Here is a 20043-nt window from a genome sequence, read left to right as displayed (position 1 = left end):
TCTGAAATCAACATGGTAGTATTAAGCAGTAATTTTCTAAACTTGCCAAGAAAATATAGAACCAAACCACTCTTATGTTTTTTTCACCTGATCAAGAGCATAAGGTGTATTGTTGCTGCAAGCACGAGTACTTTATCATCACTGTGTCCAACACCCTGAAAGTAAAAGAGAGTAAGTAGTAAAGAGAATAGACGTTTCTGCTTTAAAATGAGATGATAAAGAGAGTGTTCAGTTAGGAATAAGCTTTACACCGCATCTGCACACAAGAAGCTCTGTTTGATACGTCTTGAAGCTTCGCTCTCGTTTCCTTCTCCACGTTGACCGCACAGAGAATCTATCTCATCAACGAAAATAATGGACGGAGAACTTTCACGGGCCATCTCGAAAAGGTTTGATACTAGCTCTCACTTTCACCCATCCACTTGGAGACCAGGTCTGACGAAGACACGCTGATGGTTGGGAGGTAAAAAATAAACAACTTTTCTTAAGCTATAACGCGTTTTCCAAGTATAAACACACGATGAAATAGAAAACAACAAACATAAAGTACATAGCCAGCCAAAGCCATGAATCAATTCAAAACCCAACACCTCAGCACAAGATGCTAGCCTAGAAAGTCCCATTTTTGTGATCTAGATTCTCATGCAAGCCCAAGTAAAAAAATAATAATGCGTAGGCACTCTTACGCCTGTGCACTTATCTAACCAAAACAACATGCATTGGATTTGGTTCTCGTATAGGACATTTAGATTCTTTTAGATTCTACCCAGAGCCAGCCCCGAGGGGGCCATAGACAACTTATTATGGATTTGAACTAATTTTTTTTTTTGCATCTATGTTTATGTAATTGTTTTAAAAAATTTTGGAGGCCTAAGGCTAATGTTTAAATACTAATGCAACTATATGCAAGATACAGCTAAACATGAAACCCTTGCAGCAAGCATAACATAAATATTCAAGAGCAAACAAAAACCAAGAACCTATAAGTAGCTAAGACACTGCTACTATCATCCTCCTACCTGAAAAAGGTAGAGTCTGCTTCAGTAGCAACCGCCTTAGCCAAGTACGATTTACCCGTTCCAGGCGGCCCATACAGAAGAAAAGCTCGCCATGGGCGCCTCTTTCCTAAGAAACGAACAAAGCAGGAATTAATCAACATCTTCACCACATGGTTCTCATAAAAAATCTCTTTTCATCTCCACAAACCTTACCAGTGAAGAACTGCGGAAACTTGACAGGCAAAATCACAGCTTCCTGCAAAGCCTGCTTAGCGCTTTCAAGCCCGGCGACATCAGTCCACTTAATGTTAGGCTTCTCCCTCACAATCGCAGAGTCCAACCCAGCTCGGAGCTTCGACTGCTCCGGATCCTCGCCGTCCCCTCCTCCGTCTTTGGGCTTACTCTTCGGCTTCGTCGCCACCGCCGCGTCCCGTTGGATCCAGGACCGGGACCGCCTTCGTCGAGAACGGCGCGGATCTCCTCGGCGCGGCGGAGATACTCGGTGAATTTGTGGGTGATGGCTTCACGGATCTTGGGGTTCTTCTCGTACTTGAGGTGGGTTTTGAAGTACTCGAGGGCGTTCATGTAGAGAGGGAAGGCCTTGCTGTAGTTCCCCGCATTGTCTTCTTCAACCGCTTGCTTCACGTACTCTATCGCTTGCTCCTTGAAATTGCTGTACATTTTCACTTCTTACCCAATCCGATTCTGATCGAGGATGAGAAGATCGATCGTGGAGGATTGGAGAGAAAGGGAAGAACGAATGAATATAATTGAAGCGATGAAGAAATGGCTTTGAAGACGGACGAAAAAGGTATAGAGAAACAACAGAACGTGGACTTGTTTAGCGATGAAACGTTGAGGCTTTTTGTTTGTTGCTGAACGTTTTGATGAATGACTTGGAAAACACTTGCCGTTTTAGTGAACGTGACCTTCTAGAATGGCACACTTGCTTTGGAAAATGATCTCAGGGATTACCTATTGGTCAAGTCCTATCCTTCCTACCGTCGAATTAGTCAGAATGTCAAAATGACCAATCTGCCTACAAACTGAAACAATTCAACATGCTTTCTTTGACTGCTCTTATGCACAAAAAACTCTGGAGAGCTTCCAACATTCCTCTCACTATCTTGCATGATCCAACAGCCTCTTATGAAGACAAACTGAGAGCCCTTCTTTCAGAAAATGCGAATCTACTTCAAGAGTTTCAAACATTGGGTATATGAAGCCTATTGGAGAATTTAGAAGAATAAGAACATGCTACTGTTTCAAAAACGACAAACACCTTGGACGAGAACTCTGTACTTGAAAAAAAAAACAGATAATGATGAGCGGAAGGCTGCACAAGTTTATATTGATACGAACCACCTAATATCTATGAATAATTGAATACACAAAGAAGACAGCGCAGAAACAATTGGAGAAGACCGCCACAAGGATGTATGAAATGTAACTATATATGATGGATCATTTAATTCCAGATCTCATGTGGCATGAATGGGATGGCTTTTCAGGGTTTACAATTATGTAAGAGAAGTGTGGCAATGGAGAAAAAGTTCAAAGAAGTCAAATTCCAATGGATTTCACGAGAAAGCAATAAACCAGTGGACATCCTTGCGACTCAAGAAATGCAATCTGAACCGATATTTAACTTTCATACATATGTGCCTCTTGTAATAAGGGATGCTCTCCACTATGACTAAGTCATTTCAACAATATAAAGCAATCCCGAGAAGAAAAGCAATTTTTAAAAATACATTTGTTTTTTTTTGTTTTACATTTGTTTTTAAAATACAAAATTTAAAAAAAAAAGAATTTGCTCAACGAGTTTTTAAAATAGAAAAGCAAGTTTTCAACGCATTTTCAAAATAAGATTTTTAAGAAATATGTTTATGATGCATTTTTATATGTTTTCCACGGGATTTAAACATGTTTAAATCTTAGAAATCAATTTTTTTAAAAATCGTTTTGGCTAACACCGATTTGCCGCATAGGCGGACGCAACAGAACCATGACATATATTAATGACTGGGTAGGTCTATAATACAAAATATCAATTATGTTTATGCATATGTTTACATTAAAATACCAAAAATATCCATCAACATATTAAATAGACCATAACAAGAAATAACAAGCTTAATTATTCAAATCACAAACAGTACAATACACACATATATGAACATGATAATATAGAGCTTCCCGTAACTAAGATGTAGAATGGATGGAACAACCGATATTGTCCGGGAACGGATAAAGCTAGGTATGGCGGCGGCGGAAGTCAGTCAACGGCGTCTAGCGGCGGTCTCACGCTGACAGTTGAAGAAAACTGCTGCAACGGGTAGACCGAGATCATTATCATGTGCAAACATACGAGTGTTGAACTGGTCTCTGTAAGACGGCACAGAAACAACACTTCCCCTACGGTTCTGCTTGAAAAGCAAGTACACAAATCGGTGGATCCCTATGTTTGGCCGAGGCATCTCGTACCCTACTATTTCATTTCCTGTTTTGTAGTGACATATATATATGGAACTTTAGTTACTTGTGTCGTCTATAACTCACACACTTTCAATGATGTCAAAGAAAAATAAAACTTACACACGTTCAGTTTCTAAATTTAAACCAGGTTATATAACACGGCGGTAACACTAACTCAAACAAATAGATCACAAGTCCAGATCATATCAAACTAATTAAGAGTGCATAATTATATACGTAGTTATTTTTCTTTTTCTTTTTGCTAAATTAGTTATTTTTATACTGAAATGAATTTAGACGTGGATTATAACTAGTCCGTAACACTAATACAAACAATTAGGTTACAAATTTGGATCATATATGAAACTAATAAAGAATGAATACTTATATGTTATGACATTTGTCTGATTTGAGAGTAAATATGACTTACCAAATGTCACGTCGGTTGTCCCTGGGATATCGGTAACAATCCTGAGAATGATCGTTACAAAAAAACTCGTATATTTTATGCATAACTGATAAATCACATGTCTCTTAAAAAAAAAACTGAAAAGAGATTTTTTTACCAGTGCAAATGCTCCCTGAGATAAGGATCGCTAGGTCCTGGGACATCAGGATCAGTCATGACCTGTTTCGAATATTCGACATTCATGAATATTTACAATTGACACATCTTATATACAAAAATAAACATATAACACACATGCATTCGCAACATATAATATACAGTCTGCTAGCGCGTAACATATTTTTTTAAAAGACACTGATATAATCTATATATTACCAAAAAAACTAAAATGAATATGAGAAAATAAGAGGAATTTGAAATAGTTTTTAATAAACCATCACGGTAAAATATATTCAAAGTAACTACTCTACCACAAAAAATTTCATAAAACTAAATTCAGAATTTTTACTTTCGGGCTGGATGAATAACTTGATTTTTGGTTATTTTTTGCAAATAAGTTAAAAATAATTTGGCAGTTTATATCTTAAACTAGAATTATTTTAAAAATAAGCAGGTAATTGGTATTTTTGTAAAAAGTACCTAGATTTGTTGTAAGTCTTACAAAAACAAGAGAGTACAAAAGGTTTGTGCATTACATAAAGAGCAATAAAGGGAGAAAGTTATATATATTTAGAAATTTTCAAAAAAAAAAAATATATATTTTCAAGAAATATATGATGCACTATGCGTACCAAAGTGAAGAATGACCTCATGTCACCCCCATGAACTTCAACCTTTGGTTTGTTTGTAACTGCAGAAGGGAAAAGTTCATGGCCATTGTAGACTTGCTTGTCGCAGTTATAAGTCACAGTCATTTTCACTGCCTGCAAACAACTGTCCACAACGTCTCCGATCACTCTTCCAACCATAAGTGGGTCTGCTGAAATCCGGGCCATCTCGATTGCTTCTTTAAGAATTCAGAAGAAACAAAGAATAAGTTTGAAAGATTAAACGTTTCAGAATAAGGAAATAGTGTTTGATAGGATTGTGTGTATGTGCTGATGTGGGGATTGACAAGTTTGAGCTTGCTTTGGGCCGGGTGATCGGATTTGTTAATGCTGATTTAATGAAGACATAAAATCAGAACAACATGTACTTATAGGATTTAAGAGAATTAGTGCCATTGTGAATGTGATTTGACGTCTTCTAGATCCCCACACCAACACATACACACAAGACGTCATCCACTAAAAATGTATGAGTTGGCCTTTTACGAAAACAACAACCTTTTTAAAAGTCTACATAGATGGCATCCACTAAAAATGTGAGTAAATTTGCAGACGTATCAAGTTTATTAAACTAGTTTGGCCCAAATAAAATGTAAGCTTAGAATTTCGGAAGGAGGCAAGTTTTTTTTTTTTTTTTGAAACTTTAAGGAGGCAAGTATTCACATGAAAATTTATAATCTCCAGAATAACGTAATGGATTACGTGATGGCAATTCAGTAATGTTGTACCTAAATTTGTATTATAAATCTAAGATATTATTCTTGTAGTAAGATAATTCATGGAAAATATTTTAAGAATAAAATAAAACTCTATTTCATTTCTACTTTCAATTGATAATAATTATACGACTGTAAGAGAATATCTACGCTCGGAAAAAGAAAGAAAGAAAAACCAATATGGTGATGTTCTTCTCTAGCCATTATTTAAACAGAAGTCGAATGTATCAAGTGGTGGCATTGGGAATTTAGCTTTTCCCTTTTCCTTTTTATCTGAATTTTAAATTTAGTTCGAATTTTTGGTTGGAGTTTTAGCAAGTTAAGAAAATTAAATTGTACTTTATATTTATTCATGAAAACATGTTCATACATTATCGAAATATCCATCGGAATATCTGCTAAACAAATATTTCAAATATTGCGAGGATGAAAGACATCTAAGTACATAAAATACATGATATAAATGTGTTGAAATGTATTGTATTCATTTTGATACTAACAAAAATTAATAATATCAAATAAGTGAATCACCAACTAAAATGAACACTATGCTAAGAATTATGCATCAAACTATTAATTTACCAACAAATATTTTATGATGATAATTTACAAAAAACAAATTGTATGTTAAAATATATATTTTAAATAATTCTTAATAATTAGATGCTAAATTCTCACTTCCATAAGATACTTGTAAAGTTTTTCTGGTTATCATAACTTTGATGGCTCAAATGAAGTCTACTAATGACGTTTACTAGTGAAATCTGCAAACATATATTAAGAAATGGTTAAAATTATAAAGATTATAAAGTCTAAAATGAAGTCGGCTAGATCATAATGTATTAGTAGACTTTTGATGAAATATGCTATAACGAATAATTTTCAGATTTGAAAATCTGAATATCTAGAATTTTAATGCAAACACAAAAATATAAAAATACAAATTTGAAATATAAGATAAAACAAAAAAATTAAATAGTGTGAAACTATAAATTTATTTTATTGAAACAAAAATTTGAAATTTATAGATCTTCTTATATTTTTGGCAGGAGAAGATGGAAGTCATGAACTATGATATGTTAAAAAGATAATATTATGGGAAATAAGGGGAAAAAATCGCATTCACATTATGGTAGATTTCATTTGAAGTATGCTTTATAGTGTAGTAGCTTTCATTCGACGTCTACTATACTTTAAATTTTAAACATAATTCATCAGAAATCTACTGTATCAAATCATTTTTAAATCTATAAATTTATATATCAAGAAAATGAAAGAAATAACTTCAAATCTGAAAAAAAATTCAAAAAGAGAAAATCAAGTACAGAGTTTGGATCTAAAAATTTATTTAAATATAAACACAAAATACACATTTAAAATCTATAGATCTAAATCTTATTTTTAAGAAGGGGTCCATTGTGAGAATACCTACAAAAACTAAATAATATTTTGAGAAAATACGAGATAAATAAATTAAAAAATTAAACTAAAGTTTGTCTTCAAATTCAAAGATATTAGACAAAAGTGGGAGAGTTTTAACAACATGTGCATCCATGAACTCAATTTCACTTACTAATCAAAACTTTTAACTATAAGAGATATTCATTCATATTTAGAATTTCTAAATTAATTTTTGATCAAATTTTTTAATTTTTTTAAACTTTAATTATAAGATATAATTATGTTGTAAATTCATTTAAATTTTACTTAATAAATAGATTTTTTTTAGTTTCAGACTTTACAAGGTTAAAATCGTAAATATATATTCACATGTTTTTTGTTTAAAAATAAGAGCGTGATTACAATTTATTATCCTTTTAGATTGCTTTTTCATTTAGCTGAATAAGAAATTATGTTTTTAATTCAAAATCAAATTTTAATTTTTTTTTTTTTTGGCAAATTCCTCTAGTTTCTGTAAATATTACAAAACTCTTGCATCATGAAATTTTCGTTGGAATTTAATATTTTTTCTTTTTAATTTTTAACTACTGTTTTTAAATTAAAAAAATATCATTTCAAAGATCTTATTATCACTTTTCCGTGTTCGAGGACGATGACACATTGATTTGGTTCTTGGCTAAGTTTTGTTTAGAACTAATTCCTGGAAATTTCAGGAAATGTGTAAAAAAAAAAAACTTATTTATTTCAAGTGTCAGTGTCCACCAATAAAGCACATCTTTCGTTGTTCAGTGTTTCTCCATCTGAAAGATTAAAAAAAGACAGAAATTTCAAGTGTCATTATTCTGTTTCTGAATCGAAACGTCCTTTTGCAATAAGGGTAATAAGAAAATTAAAAAGGTTTCAAATTTGAAGTGTGAGGAAAAGCAATATATTCTCTGTTAGATGTGTGGATGTACTGCAAAGAATATATCCTACAACAACTAATATTATTCTTAGACTTACCGTAATTGGAAATTTTAATGTTGGCGAGAACGACCCACAAACCACAATGCCTTCCCACACATGGAAAGGCTGACAAAAAGGTCACTTCAATTTCAGGAATAAATATTCACTAGGTTAAGATCGTTATATATATAAATTATTTTATATATTATATGTTTCTAACCTATTATGAAATAATAAATATATATTGAATAATTAAAAAGTCAGTAACTATTACCTATATAATTAAGTTGGTGCAAACATATAAATAAATTTTATTAATCCAAAAGAATTTTTTTTCTATTTGATATGGTATATAATTAAATTTAAATGATAGTAACATATATATATAGTATATTTTAATATTAATATTTATTAAATGATGCTTTTTGCTCGTGTTTTTTTTATCATTTGTATATGTTATAGCAAAAAATTTAAATTACTAATAACAAAATTATCATTGTAGGATTAATAATTTATGTAATTTATAATATTTTTAAAAATTAATTTGTCAATATTTTAAAAAAAAATTGTTAAAAGTAAATTTCAAAATTAAGATATTTATTTATTTTCTTATATGACATATAATTTAATTTAATATACATATATATTTTTATATATTTTTTATTTTTAATACTTATTAAATGAGACTTTCAACTTATATGATTTTTTAATTATTTGTATCATGTCATAACAAAAAGTTTAAACCATAGATCACAAAATTTGAATGTAAAACTTTTAATGGTTTTAGTAATTTATACTCGTTTTTAAAAATTCAAAATACAACATATAAAGAATTTTTTAATTTTTATTAAATGGTTACTATGATTGTTTAATTTATTTTAATAGTTTAAAATAAACAAATATAATATAAAATACACTTATTTTTATCAAATCTTTATTATTCAAAGTCATTAATTGTCATATATACTTTAGCCATATTAGTTAATTCCGTAATTTTATTTATGGAAATAATGAAGCACATTAATAATGTATTTATGGTTAGTTTAATAAAAAGTTTATTATATATTTAGATGGACTAACCTATTTCTTTAAGGATTCTAAGAATCATTCTAGTAATGACATGTGATGTGGCTACAAAAAAATGTTGTAATGCTTCTCAAATAATATATAAGGGATTGCCTCTATCATCACCCTCTTTGTCAATACCGGTCCAAATATTGCCAGCTTTTCTTATGACCCTAAGTCAAAATAGAGAGATTGTATGCTAATATAAGAAAAATAATAAACAAAAAAAAACGCACAGTAGAATTTTTTTACAGTCACTTATGTAGCTTATGCTAAGGGCCGGCAATGCTCTTTCTCCATCTTCTCCCTCTGTATATAGTTTATTTCCCTCCATAGAAAACTACGAAACAGACAAACAAGATTTGAGATTCATCATATAGAAAACCGGATGGCAATATGCCATCGGGCTGTCTTCAGAATACACGTGTACTTTGCATGTGATCATGAGTTAAGCATATGCACCAACAACGGTCTGTGACACAACATGTCACATGTTGCCTTATACTTGCAAGCTGTGTGAGATAACTATTCTTTTCAGGTGGAGAAAACCAACACTTCACTTTTAATTTGCCTTAAAATTTAAAAAGGATCTCCAGCCAATAGAAAGTTCGGTAATAACATTGCGTAGAGCCGTTTTTTTTAAATTCAATCCGCTATAGTTTATTTAGAACTCTGTACAATATAGCATTTTCGAAATTATTCTTTGGAATATTGATTATCTTACTTTCCAGTGTACTGTAGAATTTATCAATAGACCGCACAGAGATAACTAAAGCATTTGGGCATCAATGACAACGTTTTCGCACCAAGGTCATTTGTTATCATGTTTTATACGTACAGAAAAAAAATCATATATGTACTTGGGGATACTATTTCGACTTTTATGTACTTTACTTAATTATATGGTGTTTTTTTTTTTTTTTGATAAAAGGTTTTCAATTAATTATATGGTGTTTGTGTCCGATATCCATATATACGCTACCATTCGACATAATAATAAACATCCATTGTCAACTGCTTTATTTTTAATTGTTTTTTAGAGTACTTGTTGGTACTGGCCCAGCGCTGTTGTATGGTATTGCCGTATGGCTGGTTTAGACGTATCAGGGTGCGGGAGTCTGCGAATACATATAATTTTGGTTTTAGGTGTGAATCACAAGAGCCTTATTGAAGAAGAAAGAGTTTTGACTGCAACACTTTTATTCCTTTCAACTTGATTATGAAGATACAACTCTAACTCTATTTATATGCCAAGCACAACCTCAAAACCCTAATGAACCTCTACACGTGTTTGGAGGACATTGAATCTATTCTTTGTTGCAAGGTGGTGAGCTGTACGCGGTGCCAAAGTGGTCCTGCTCGTCGTACGGTTTGGCTCTGCAATATGAACGTTGAGAGGTTGAGCTAAAGCAGGCTTTATCTTCATCTTTGACTGGTCTCCGAAACTCATATCATTGGGCTTGGGCTTTGTTGTTGTCTTGGGCTCAGCCTGACTAATACACCCCCTCAAACTTGGGGTCGGAGGAACAGAGACACCAAGTTTGTCCCGCAAACGGAAAAACGCTTCCTGACCAAGCGATTTTGTGAAGACATCGGCCAGTTGCAGAGAAGCGGGTATGTGCTTAACTTCCAGCGTCTTGAGAGCCACTCTCTCACGCACATAATGATAGTCGACATCAAAATGTTTAGACCGTTTGTGGAACATGGGATTTGCAGTGAGACACACGGCAGAAAGATTATCACACAGAAGAAGTGGCATGCGCTGTTGTTGCAGACCCATCACTCGAAGCAAATTTTGCAACCAGACAATCTCAGAAGCAGCAAGGGACATGGTCCTGTACTCAGCCTCAGTAGAAGATTTAGAAACTGTTTCATGCCTCTTAGCAGACCAAGAAATGACATTGGAACCTAATAGAGTGCAAAAGCCACCAGTTGATCTTCTAGTTTCAGTGCAACCTGCCCAATCACTGTCGCTGTAGCAGACAAGTGTGGAGTCTGAGGTAGCATTGATGCCAATTCCCATGTTCAGAGTTCCTTTAACATAGCGAAGGATTCTTTTGAGTAACATGAAGTCGGAGCCAGTAGGTGAGTGCATTCTTTGACAGATATAATTGACAGAGAATTGTAGATCCGGTCTAGTGAGTGTTAAGTACTGCAGTTTACCTGCAATGCTCCTGAAGTAAGAAGGATCAGAGAAAAGTTCATCTTGACCGGGAACAGTGGCCAGTTTTAAAGGCAAAGGAGTGGGCATCGGAGCGCAATCTTTCATTCCTGCATTGATTAAGACATCAGAAGCATACTTCTCTTGATTGAGAAAGAGACCATTCGGAGTTTGATGAACTTGAATCCCAAGGAAGTAGTGTACAGAGCCCATATCTTTCATGCGAAACACTTGACTGAGCTGAGCAACAAGATGATCCAGAAGCGTATTGTTGTTGCCAGTAAGAATCATATCGTCCACGTAGAGGAGAAGATAGATAACATCTGAGCCATGATGATAGATGAATAAGGAAGGGTCAGGGAAACTGCAGATGAATCCGAAGTCAAGCAAAAAATTGCTAAACTTATCAAACCAAGCACGTGGAGCTTGTTTTAAACCATAGATCGCCTTCTTGAGCTTCCAGACGTAGTCAGGTTTGTTGGGGTCGACAAAACCAGGCGGTTGTTTCAGAAACACAATCTCCTTTAAATCTCCATGCAAGAAGGCGTTCTGAACATCAAGTTGTTTCAGGGACCATTTCTTTGTAACTGCCACATGAAGAACAGTCCTAATTGTTGCTGTACGAACAACTGGACTAAATGTTTCTATGAAATCGAGGCCCTCCTCTTGCTCATTGCCTTTTGCTACAAGTCTCGCTCTCGGTTTGAACACAGTACCATCAGCGTGGTATTTTGTTTTGTAAATCCACTGACTTCCGAGGGGGTTCTGACCATCTGCAGGTGGCACAAGCTCAAATGTTTCTGTCTCAACCATATTATCAATCTCAGTTCCCATTGCACCGTTCCAGCCAGGATGACGCAAAGCAGCTTTGAGAGACTTGGGCTCTGCATAATCTTCTTTGACTGTGATGAAAGCATATCGTGGATTTGGCTTGACAATGCCAGCACGAGATCGAGTAGTCATGGGATGCTCATCATGTGCTTGAACCACATCTTCTTGAACATGTTGAGGAGACTGTTGTACATTATCTTCCTCAGACTCACTTGCTGAGGAAATATCAGGAGTTGCAGGCACAACTAGGACTGGGACTGTGACTGGGACTGTTCTGGCTGGAGGTTCTTCAATAGGAGAGACAGACTCAGAAGCAGAAGATGATGCAGGCTGAACGTGTGCAGCACGCCATGCTTGTAACAACGATGAGTCAGAGGCCTTGTGAAACCGACTATAAATATCAGCAAACGGAAAGGAGTTCTCGACGAAGATAACGTGACGACTGATAAACACTTTGCCAGTGGGAGGATAAAGGCAACGGTATCCTTTATATTTCTCATTATAGCCAATGAACACACACGGAAGAGACTTTGGATCAAGTTTGTTGGCCATGTAGGGCCGCAAGGTAGGGAAACATTTGGAGCCAAAGACACGAAGAGAAGAGTAGACCGGGACAGAGTTATGCAACAACTCATATGGACTCTTGTGATCCGAAAGAGCGGAAGAGGGAAGAAGGTTGATCAGAAAATTCGAGGTGAAAAATGCCTCGACCCACAATTGCTGTGGAACACGTCCGTGATAAAGCATTGTAAGACCAAGCTCTGTAAGGTGACGATGCTTCCGTTCTGAAAGACCGTTTTGTTGCGGCGTGTGTGGACAGGAGATCAGCTGTCGGATTCCTGATTTGGCCAGATGATCGAGAAACTTGGTGTTGACAAACTCACCACCACCATCACACTGAAACTGTCTGATTTTTCTCTGAAACTGAGTTTCAACCAACTGTTGGAATCGAGTAAAGACAGAGAAAAAATCTGACTTGAGCTTTAATGGATAAAACCATGTAAATCTTGTGAAATCATCAATAAGAATAACATAGTATCTGAACCCTTGAGTAGACACAACAGGACTAGGACCCCATAAGTCACTGTGTATTTTCTCTAAAGGATAAGTAGAAACAGACTCTGAAGAAATAAAAGGGAGATTACAGCTCTTCCCGACTGGACACGCATCACATACTAACTTTGGACCAGACTTATTGAAAGCAATAGCATTATTCCGAGACAGAAGCTGAAGAATATCCATGTGTGGATGCCCAAGCCTCTGGTGCCAGACATCCTCACTTGTTGCACGCTGCCTAGACGAGTAGAAAGCCTGAAACTTAGTATCCTTCAGCAGATAAAGATCTTTACGTCTTGTTCCTCTGGTTATCACCTGTTTGGTTACTTTGTCCTTAATCAACACAGATTCATCATCAAATGTAAGTTCACACGGATAATCAGTGGTGATTTTAGACACAGACAATAAAGATCTCGTTATGCCAGGACACACTAAGACATCATTCAGAGGAAGGATACCTTTAGGAGTGTGCAGAGGAATCGATCCAACGTGAGTTATAGGCAGAAAATCTCCATTCCCAACGATGACCTGATCGTGACCCAGATAAGGCTCAGACGACTTCAGCTGAGAACCATCGTTAGTTATGTGAGCTGTAGCTGCGGAGTCTGGATACCATTCGTGTCCTGAGTACATGTCTTGGTCAGATAGCTTTGCAGTAGTAAGAGCATTGTGTTGGACCTCTGGAGACTGATAGTTCTGGTCAAAGCGATTGTAGCAACGAGCTGCAGAATGACCGTAGCGGTTACAAATCTGACACGTAGGTCTTGAGGAGGAGTTAGAGCCTGAGAACTGTTGATGAAAACCCCTTCCTCTAGTAGAGTACGAGCCAGAACCTCTGCCTCTGTTTCCACGATTGTTGTAGTAGCCTCTTCCTCTGTTAGAGTAGCCTCTGCCTGTGTTGAACGCCAAGTGAGGTGACACTTCCGGAGCTTGATTGTATACTTGTAACTTGTCATCAAAGTTCACCAATTTAAACACCGCGTCTTCAAAGCTCATTGCAGGGAGAGAGTCCATCGAATGTTCAATGACGGTACAAATGGACTCGTACTCCTTTCCCAATCCACTCAAAGCTCCATAAATCTTCTCTGGATCTGAGACTGGACAGCCAATGGAGTCCAACTGATCGCATACACTCTTAACTTCATTTAGATACTCAGTCATGGATTTGTTGTCTTTCTTCAAGCCCTGAAGTTTTCTTTGAAGATCCAACTTTCGAGTAGAAGAGACCCTGTTGTATTTTTTTCCGAGACTAAACCAAACCTCATGTGCAGACTGAAGCCCATACACAGACCGCAACGCGTCTTCAGTTAACGATCCGAACAACCAAGCCATAACCAGTTGGTCACGTTTAACCCATTTGACGAACTCTGGATTGGCCTCCTCTGTGACTTCGTCACCACGTCGGACAGAGACAGTAGGGAGAGGACGAGGGGAAGAGCCATTGACATATCCTAGAAGAGATTGGCTGGAAAGAAAAGATTCAAACTGAGTTTTCCACAACAAATAGTTGGTGGAAGACAGTTTCAAGGTAACACACTGAGAAATGCTCAACGTTGGAGCTGACAAGGGATCTGTGAGTTCAGCCATGGCTCTGATACCATGTGAATCACAAGAGCCTTATTGAAGAAGAAAGAGTTTTGACTGCAACACTTTTATTCCTTTCAACTTGATTATGAAGATACAACTCTAACTCTATTTATATGCCAAGCACAACCTCAAAACCCTAATGAACCTCTACACGTGTTTGGAGGACATTGAATCTATTCTTTGTTGCAAGGTGGTGAGCTGTACGCGGTGCCAAAGTGGTCCTGCTCGTCGTACGGTTTGGCTCTGCAATATGAACGTTGAGAGGTTGAGCTAAAGCAGGCTTTGTCTTCATCTTTGACTGGTCTCCGAAACTCATATCATTGGGCTTGGGCTTTGTTGTTGTCTTGGGCTCAGCCTGACTAATATTAGGTGTTATTAAGTAATTCATACGACTAAAACACAGTAAAAATAAATGTATTTACAGGAAACTTATGAACCGGTTTTGTAAACAAATTTTATAAACTGGTTTTGTAAATGAGTTACAATATTATTTCAATATATGTATTTAATAATTTAATTTATATTTTTGCAAATAGATTTCTATTTAATTTATTATATATATATACATATATATATATATATATTTTGAAATAGCCATGACTAAACCATGACTAAATAGTGGCTAGATATAGCAAAAATTATTTTATGGCAAAGCTGTGGATAAAATAGCTACAAAAATGTTGTGATAAAAATATGAAAAAATAACCACATTAGCCATAATTTGTTTCTAGCCGCATATTTTTTTAATCGTGGATCGTGGCTGTTTATTTTGCATAGGCACGCTTTTTGGCGTGGCTATATCAAATATTTCTAGTAGTATTAATTATTAAAAAAAAATAGTTACATAAAAATATAAAACAAAATTTAAATATTTTTAAAAATTCTAAAAAAATCTTATAAGATGTTTATATTTAAAATAGTTAACTAATTTCATTAACATAAAAAATTCTGTCGAAATATTTGTTTTATTATTATTTAATAATTAAATAACTAATTTAAAAAATATAAATAAATAATGTGTTTATAATTTTACTTTTAAAATATAATAAAAGTGAAAATTTCATTTTAATATAGTATTTAATTATATAATTTAAATATTTAAAATAGAAATACATAAATTTTATAAATATTTAGGTTATTTTCTTTTAATAACTTTAAAACATGCACTATATAAATACTTTAACTATTATTTTATTCTTTATTTATAAATTAGGTTTCGGGGTTAGAGGGTTGGTTTAGTATTAATAAGAGTTTAAAGTATAATAAGACAAAAGTATAGGTCTGTAAACACAAATCTATTATCAATATGACCTAATTAGACAATTCATTTTCAATTTTCTACTGCACATGAGACAAAAATTCTATGCCATATGAGAAACTTATTTTGTAGAGTTTAAATTTGGTAGAGTTTTAACTTTATTTGAAAATAGAACTTTTAAAGTCTAGAGACCTCGACGCAGTTATGAACCTATGCTAAACAAAACTAAGAGTATGGATCGTACGTGTTCATTTGAAAAAGATCTACGTCCACTCTTAAGTGTAGCCAACACAGTATTATAAGCAATTGCTAAGAGCGTGTTTAAAAAAAAGCAATTGCTAAGGGCCAATACTGAAATGTTTGCAAACAAAGAGTCCTGAAGTCACCAAACCAAGAACCGAGAAGGTTCCTTGTCTTGAACGCCAAAACTCAGTCCAAGTCAGTGGTCTTCTGATTTCAGACAATACCTTACTGAACTGTTGGTTGAGGTGGTCGAGATCTCCATTATTCTCGATCACAACATCAGCCTTGCTTCTTTTCAAATCCAACGACATCTGAGCCATCACTCTGTTTCCGGCATCTTCCTCGCTCAGTCCATCTCTCCCCATCAGTCTCTTGAGCTGAGTTTCTTGACTGACCCACACGACAACAATGGGTTTCGTCCATTTATCCATCTTCACTTCGAACAGCAACGGGATATCGACAACGATCACTTTAGCTCCTTTCGCCCATTGTTTCAGAATCTCCCAAAAGATACCAGTTGATATGTATGGAGCCATCAGCCTATAAAGCGTGAAAGAGACAAGTTCAGGATCTCATCGCTAGAAAGGGAGTTGTCGAATCCTTTACTTACTTGTTTAGAAGTTGGCGCTTGGAATCTGAAGAGAAGACCATCTGACCGAGTTTTGGCCGGTCCACTTCTCTACTAGGAAGAAGAATCTCCTCCCCGAAAGCTGCAACTACTCTTTTCCATCCACCGCTTCCTTTCTTCAACACATTCTACAGATAAACATATCAAGGAAACGAAGTCTGTTATGAATGTGAATCTTTTCATTAAACTTACTGTAGTTAGCTAACCTACACCTCTAACTGCACAACAGAATGCTAACGTACACGGTTACTAACATACACCATCACTCTGATAAAACACACACTAAATTGCATCTACAAAAGAGAGGAGGATGTTTTGTTACTCGTGCAACGACATCAGCGTCAACAACGGGAATGCCACTAGCCTTAAAGAGGTTGGAGACTGTACTCTTCCCAGACGCTATGCCTCCCGTTAGCCCTACGATTCTCATTCCCCTCTCTGCTCCTACCAAAGTTGAATCATTTTAAAGTTATATTCACTATATAGTTATATAACAAACTATAATCTCTAGCATCAACCAATCAATGTTGTATCTTAAAACACTAGTTACTCTCGAATCCATTAACTTCTTTATAAGTAGGAAGATGAGACCAACCTCAAACAATACGAAGAGCAGATCCTAAGAACGTTTCCAAATACAATCGAATTTGTCCGTCAATCAATAATAATCTCGGAAACCGTCATCGACAAATGAAAACAATAAGAGAAAATAGGAAGGGATGGTCACACGATTTCAAGGGACGCTTCTGGTAAATCCACCGGCGGAAACAATCGGAGATGATTGGAATTTCCCTCTCAGATCTCTATCTTTCTGAAGGTTTGTACTTGGTACAATCTGTAGGCCTGGGCATTTCGTCGGTTCGGATTCGGATATTTACTGGACATATTTTCGATTCAGTCTGCTTCGGATAGTTTTGAGTTCGATTCAGTTTGGATAGTAAAAAAACTAGGAACAGAAAAATATCTGAAAAAATTAGCTTCATTCTGGTTCGGATTAGGATAGTTCGAATAATTCAAATAAAATATCGGTTATTTAGATAAAATATCAAATAATTATGATGATTAAAATAACAAATTTGGATATTTCGGATTACTTTGAATATTTTAGATAAAACTATCCGGATAATTTCAGATACTTTCGGATAGTTCGGATACTTTATAATAATTTAGTTATGCTCAATTATTTTTGGATATTTATAATAGATTTTTAAGTTAAAAATATATATATATTTAGTTATGTCATATATATATATATATAATTATTATTTTTATATATTTGGGTATCTGTTCGGTTTTTGATTTGATTCTGGTTCGATTATTTCGGATATAGAAATATATGAACTATTCGGTTCAGTTTTAGTTCGGTTTTTCGGTGTTCTTTCAAGGCGTACGATCTGGTTCATATACGTGACCCAAAAAATAAAATGAAGCCGAAAAATATAAAATGGGCTTATTTACTAAGGACTTTCTACGGCCCACCAATATAATAACGGCCCATGTAGCTAGGTTTTTGTCTCTCCCCTCGTATAACTTCTTCAGCCGCCTTACAGAAGGTTAGAGCTTCCTCTGCTTCACCTTTCAGGTTCGTCATCCTTCCTTTATCACGTACACTCTTCTCATTCCATAAGCACTTTGTATAAAGTTATCCCAGTATAAAGTTATCCCAATTGAAAATTGAGCTCATCTTTCCTCATACATTTCTCCATTTTGAGCCTATCTTTCTTCATACATTTTTCCATTTGATCTTACTCTTTGTTTCCTCGTTTTCAGGCTCAGAGATTCGTCAATTGAGAGCAACTCAAGATGAGGTACCTTTTAACATCTCCCAATTGCCTTACAGACCGATCTCAATTGCTATTGCCTTTTTTTTTTGTCGGATCATAAAAAGTTGATTTTGGCTTGCTCATTGCGTTTGATTATGTTTTTGTGTACAGTAAGCTTCAAAGCGAGGTTCTTAGAGAAGGGATCACAGCTGTTAAGGGCAAAGCCGATGAGAAAAAACGCAACTTTGTCGAAACGGTTGAGCTTCAGATTGGTCTCAAGAACTACGACCCACAAAAGGACAAGCGTTTCAGTGGTTCTGTCAAGCTCCCTCACATTCCTCGCCCTAAAATGAAGATCTGTATGCTCGGAGATGCTCAGCATGTTGAGGAGGTGATTTATAATAATAATAATATTCTGAATTGGGCTATAAATGATTATTAATGCAAAAAAAGTATTTGGGGTTAATAAATTAGGCTGAGAAGATTGGACTAGACTATATGGACGTTGAGGCTTTGAAAAAGCTTAACAAGAACAAGAAGCTTGTTAAGAAGCTTGCCAAGAAGTACCATGCGTTCCTGGCTTCTGAATCGGTCATTAAGCAGATCCCTCGTCTTCTTGGTCCTGGTCTTAACAAGGCAGGCAAGTAGTGTCTTGTATGTTTTTTGAATCAGTTTTGATTGTGATTTTTGGATTTCTTGTTGGTATGAATTTTCTTTATATGGTTTTGATTGGTTTACAGGAAAGTTCCCGACGCTAGTGAGTCACCAAGAGTCGTTGGAAGGGAAGGTGAATGAGACAAAAGCGACAGTGAAGTTCCAGTTGAAGAAGGTTTTGTGTATGGGTGTTGCTGTTGGTAACCTTTCCATGGAAGAGAAGCAGCTCTTTCAGAATGTTCAGATGAGTGTTAACTTCCTTGTCTCGCTGTTGAAGAAGAAATTGGCAAAACGTATGTATAAACTATCTACAGTTAGTCTATCTGAACCGCTCTCTAATCTCCTTTTTTATTTAATCTTGTGCAGGTAAGGTGTTTGTACTTGAAGAGCACCATGGGACCACCACAAAGGATCTTTTGAGCTCTCTGCTTTTTTAATCTTGGAAATTTGCTTTGCGTTTTTTGTTTAATATCTAGTGCTTCTTGAGATATATGGTTCGGATTGATTATAACGGAACTCAGGTGCTATTTGCTTTTCGTTAAAAGACAAATATAATATATGCAATGTTTGCGTTTAAAGCAAATCACGTCTCGTTTCTGGTTTTCCCATTACCTTTATTGACTGGTTACAGTAGAAACGGTTCACAACTTAAGCGCAACGATGAGAGGATGCTAATTGCATTTATTTTGTTGAATCGTTTGTGTCGTCCAAACCTGAGCTGGTCCTGAATAAATCAAGTCGGCCAAGAGAACGGTATCAAAAGAAAGAGAGTAAAAAAAAATGGGGGAAGAGAGTTGGAATACTTTCAATTAAAGGAGATAGATGAAGAAAGCTATAGCAACTGAACTTGAAACAAGTACTAGTGATTGGAAATACATAAATTCCATGTCTAAAGAACACGAGAAGGTTGATTCAGAATTTTATTATGTGGTTTTATGGCTAATACAAATCCTTAACAAATGATACAAACTTGCATATTCTAAATTTCCTCTCTCTCTGGCGTTAATTTTAATTCACCAATTC

The 20043-nt window shown here is 35.3% G+C and overlaps 2 protein-coding genes and 2 pseudogenes across 5 annotated transcripts; 1 reads left to right on the top strand and 3 right to left on the bottom strand.

Annotated features, from left to right (window-relative positions):
• Positions 1-292: 292 nt before the first annotated feature.
• Positions 293-1787, bottom strand: LOC125601949 (annotated as a pseudogene).
• Positions 1788-3046: 1259 nt separating this feature from the next.
• On the bottom strand, positions 3047-5572 carry LOC125601950 (protein CENTRORADIALIS-like). Its single transcript, XM_048773870.1, has 4 exons — positions 4677-5572; positions 4043-4104; positions 3907-3947; positions 3047-3501 (listed from the first exon to the last, which is right to left on the bottom strand). The coding sequence occupies exons 1-4, from the start codon at positions 4878-4880 to the stop codon at positions 3281-3283; spliced, it is 528 nt and encodes a 175-aa protein (XP_048629827.1). The 5' UTR covers positions 4881-5572; the 3' UTR covers positions 3047-3280.
• Positions 5573-15979: 10407 nt separating this feature from the next.
• On the bottom strand, positions 15980-17519 carry LOC106356535 (dephospho-CoA kinase). Of its 4 annotated transcripts, XM_013796273.3 has the most exons (5): positions 17333-17514; positions 17199-17222; positions 16926-17047; positions 16586-16731; positions 15980-16515 (listed from the first exon to the last, which is right to left on the bottom strand). In XM_013796273.3, exons 3-5 carry the CDS (start codon positions 17031-17033, stop codon positions 16071-16073), a joined length of 699 nt encoding a protein of 232 aa, XP_013651727.1. In that variant the 5' UTR covers positions 17034-17047; positions 17199-17222; positions 17333-17514; the 3' UTR covers positions 15980-16070. The 4 variants fall into 4 exon arrangements, with proteins under 4 accessions (XP_013651727.1, XP_022544608.1, XP_013651726.1 ...); XM_022688887.2 differs by having other exon boundaries at positions 17199-17519; XM_013796272.3 differs by having other exon boundaries at positions 16926-17041; positions 17199-17517.
• Positions 17520-18073: 554 nt separating this feature from the next.
• Positions 18074-19455, top strand: LOC125601948 (annotated as a pseudogene).
• The last annotated feature ends 588 nt before the right edge of the window (positions 19456-20043 follow it).

The sequence above is a fragment of the Brassica napus genome, unplaced genomic scaffold, assembly GCF_020379485.1.
Source record: "Brassica napus cultivar Da-Ae unplaced genomic scaffold, Da-Ae ScsIHWf_2705;HRSCAF=3466, whole genome shotgun sequence".
NCBI classification, from domain to species: Eukaryota; Viridiplantae; Streptophyta; class Magnoliopsida; order Brassicales; family Brassicaceae; genus Brassica; species Brassica napus.
The sequence above is the reverse complement of the archived record's forward strand: the minus strand, read 5'-3'. Positions and strand labels throughout refer to the sequence as shown.

Excerpts from the sequence above, each read along its gene's own strand:
- LOC125601950 (XM_048773870.1), bottom strand. The coding sequence starts at position 4,880 with ATGGCCCGGATTTCAGCAGACCCACTTATGGTTGGAAGAGTGATCGGA. Across the intron at positions 4,105-4,676 it reads TGAGGTCATTCTTCACTTTG|GTCATGACTGATCCTGATGT; the intron begins GTACGCATAGTG and ends TATTCGAAACAG. Across the intron at positions 3,502-3,906 it reads GACAACCGACGTGACATTTG|GAAATGAAATAGTAGGGTAC; the intron begins GTAAGTCATATT and ends ACTACAAAACAG.
- LOC106356535 (XM_022688887.2), bottom strand. The coding sequence starts at position 17,033 with ATGAGAATCGTAGGGCTAACGGGAGGCATAGCGTCTGGGAAGAGTACA. Across the intron at positions 16,732-16,925 it reads ACGCTGATGTCGTTGCACGA|AATGTGTTGAAGAAAGGAAG; the intron begins GTAACAAAACAT and ends GTTTATCTGTAG. Across the intron at positions 16,516-16,585 it reads AAGCGCCAACTTCTAAACAA|GCTGATGGCTCCATACATAT; the intron begins GTAAGTAAAGGA and ends CACGCTTTATAG.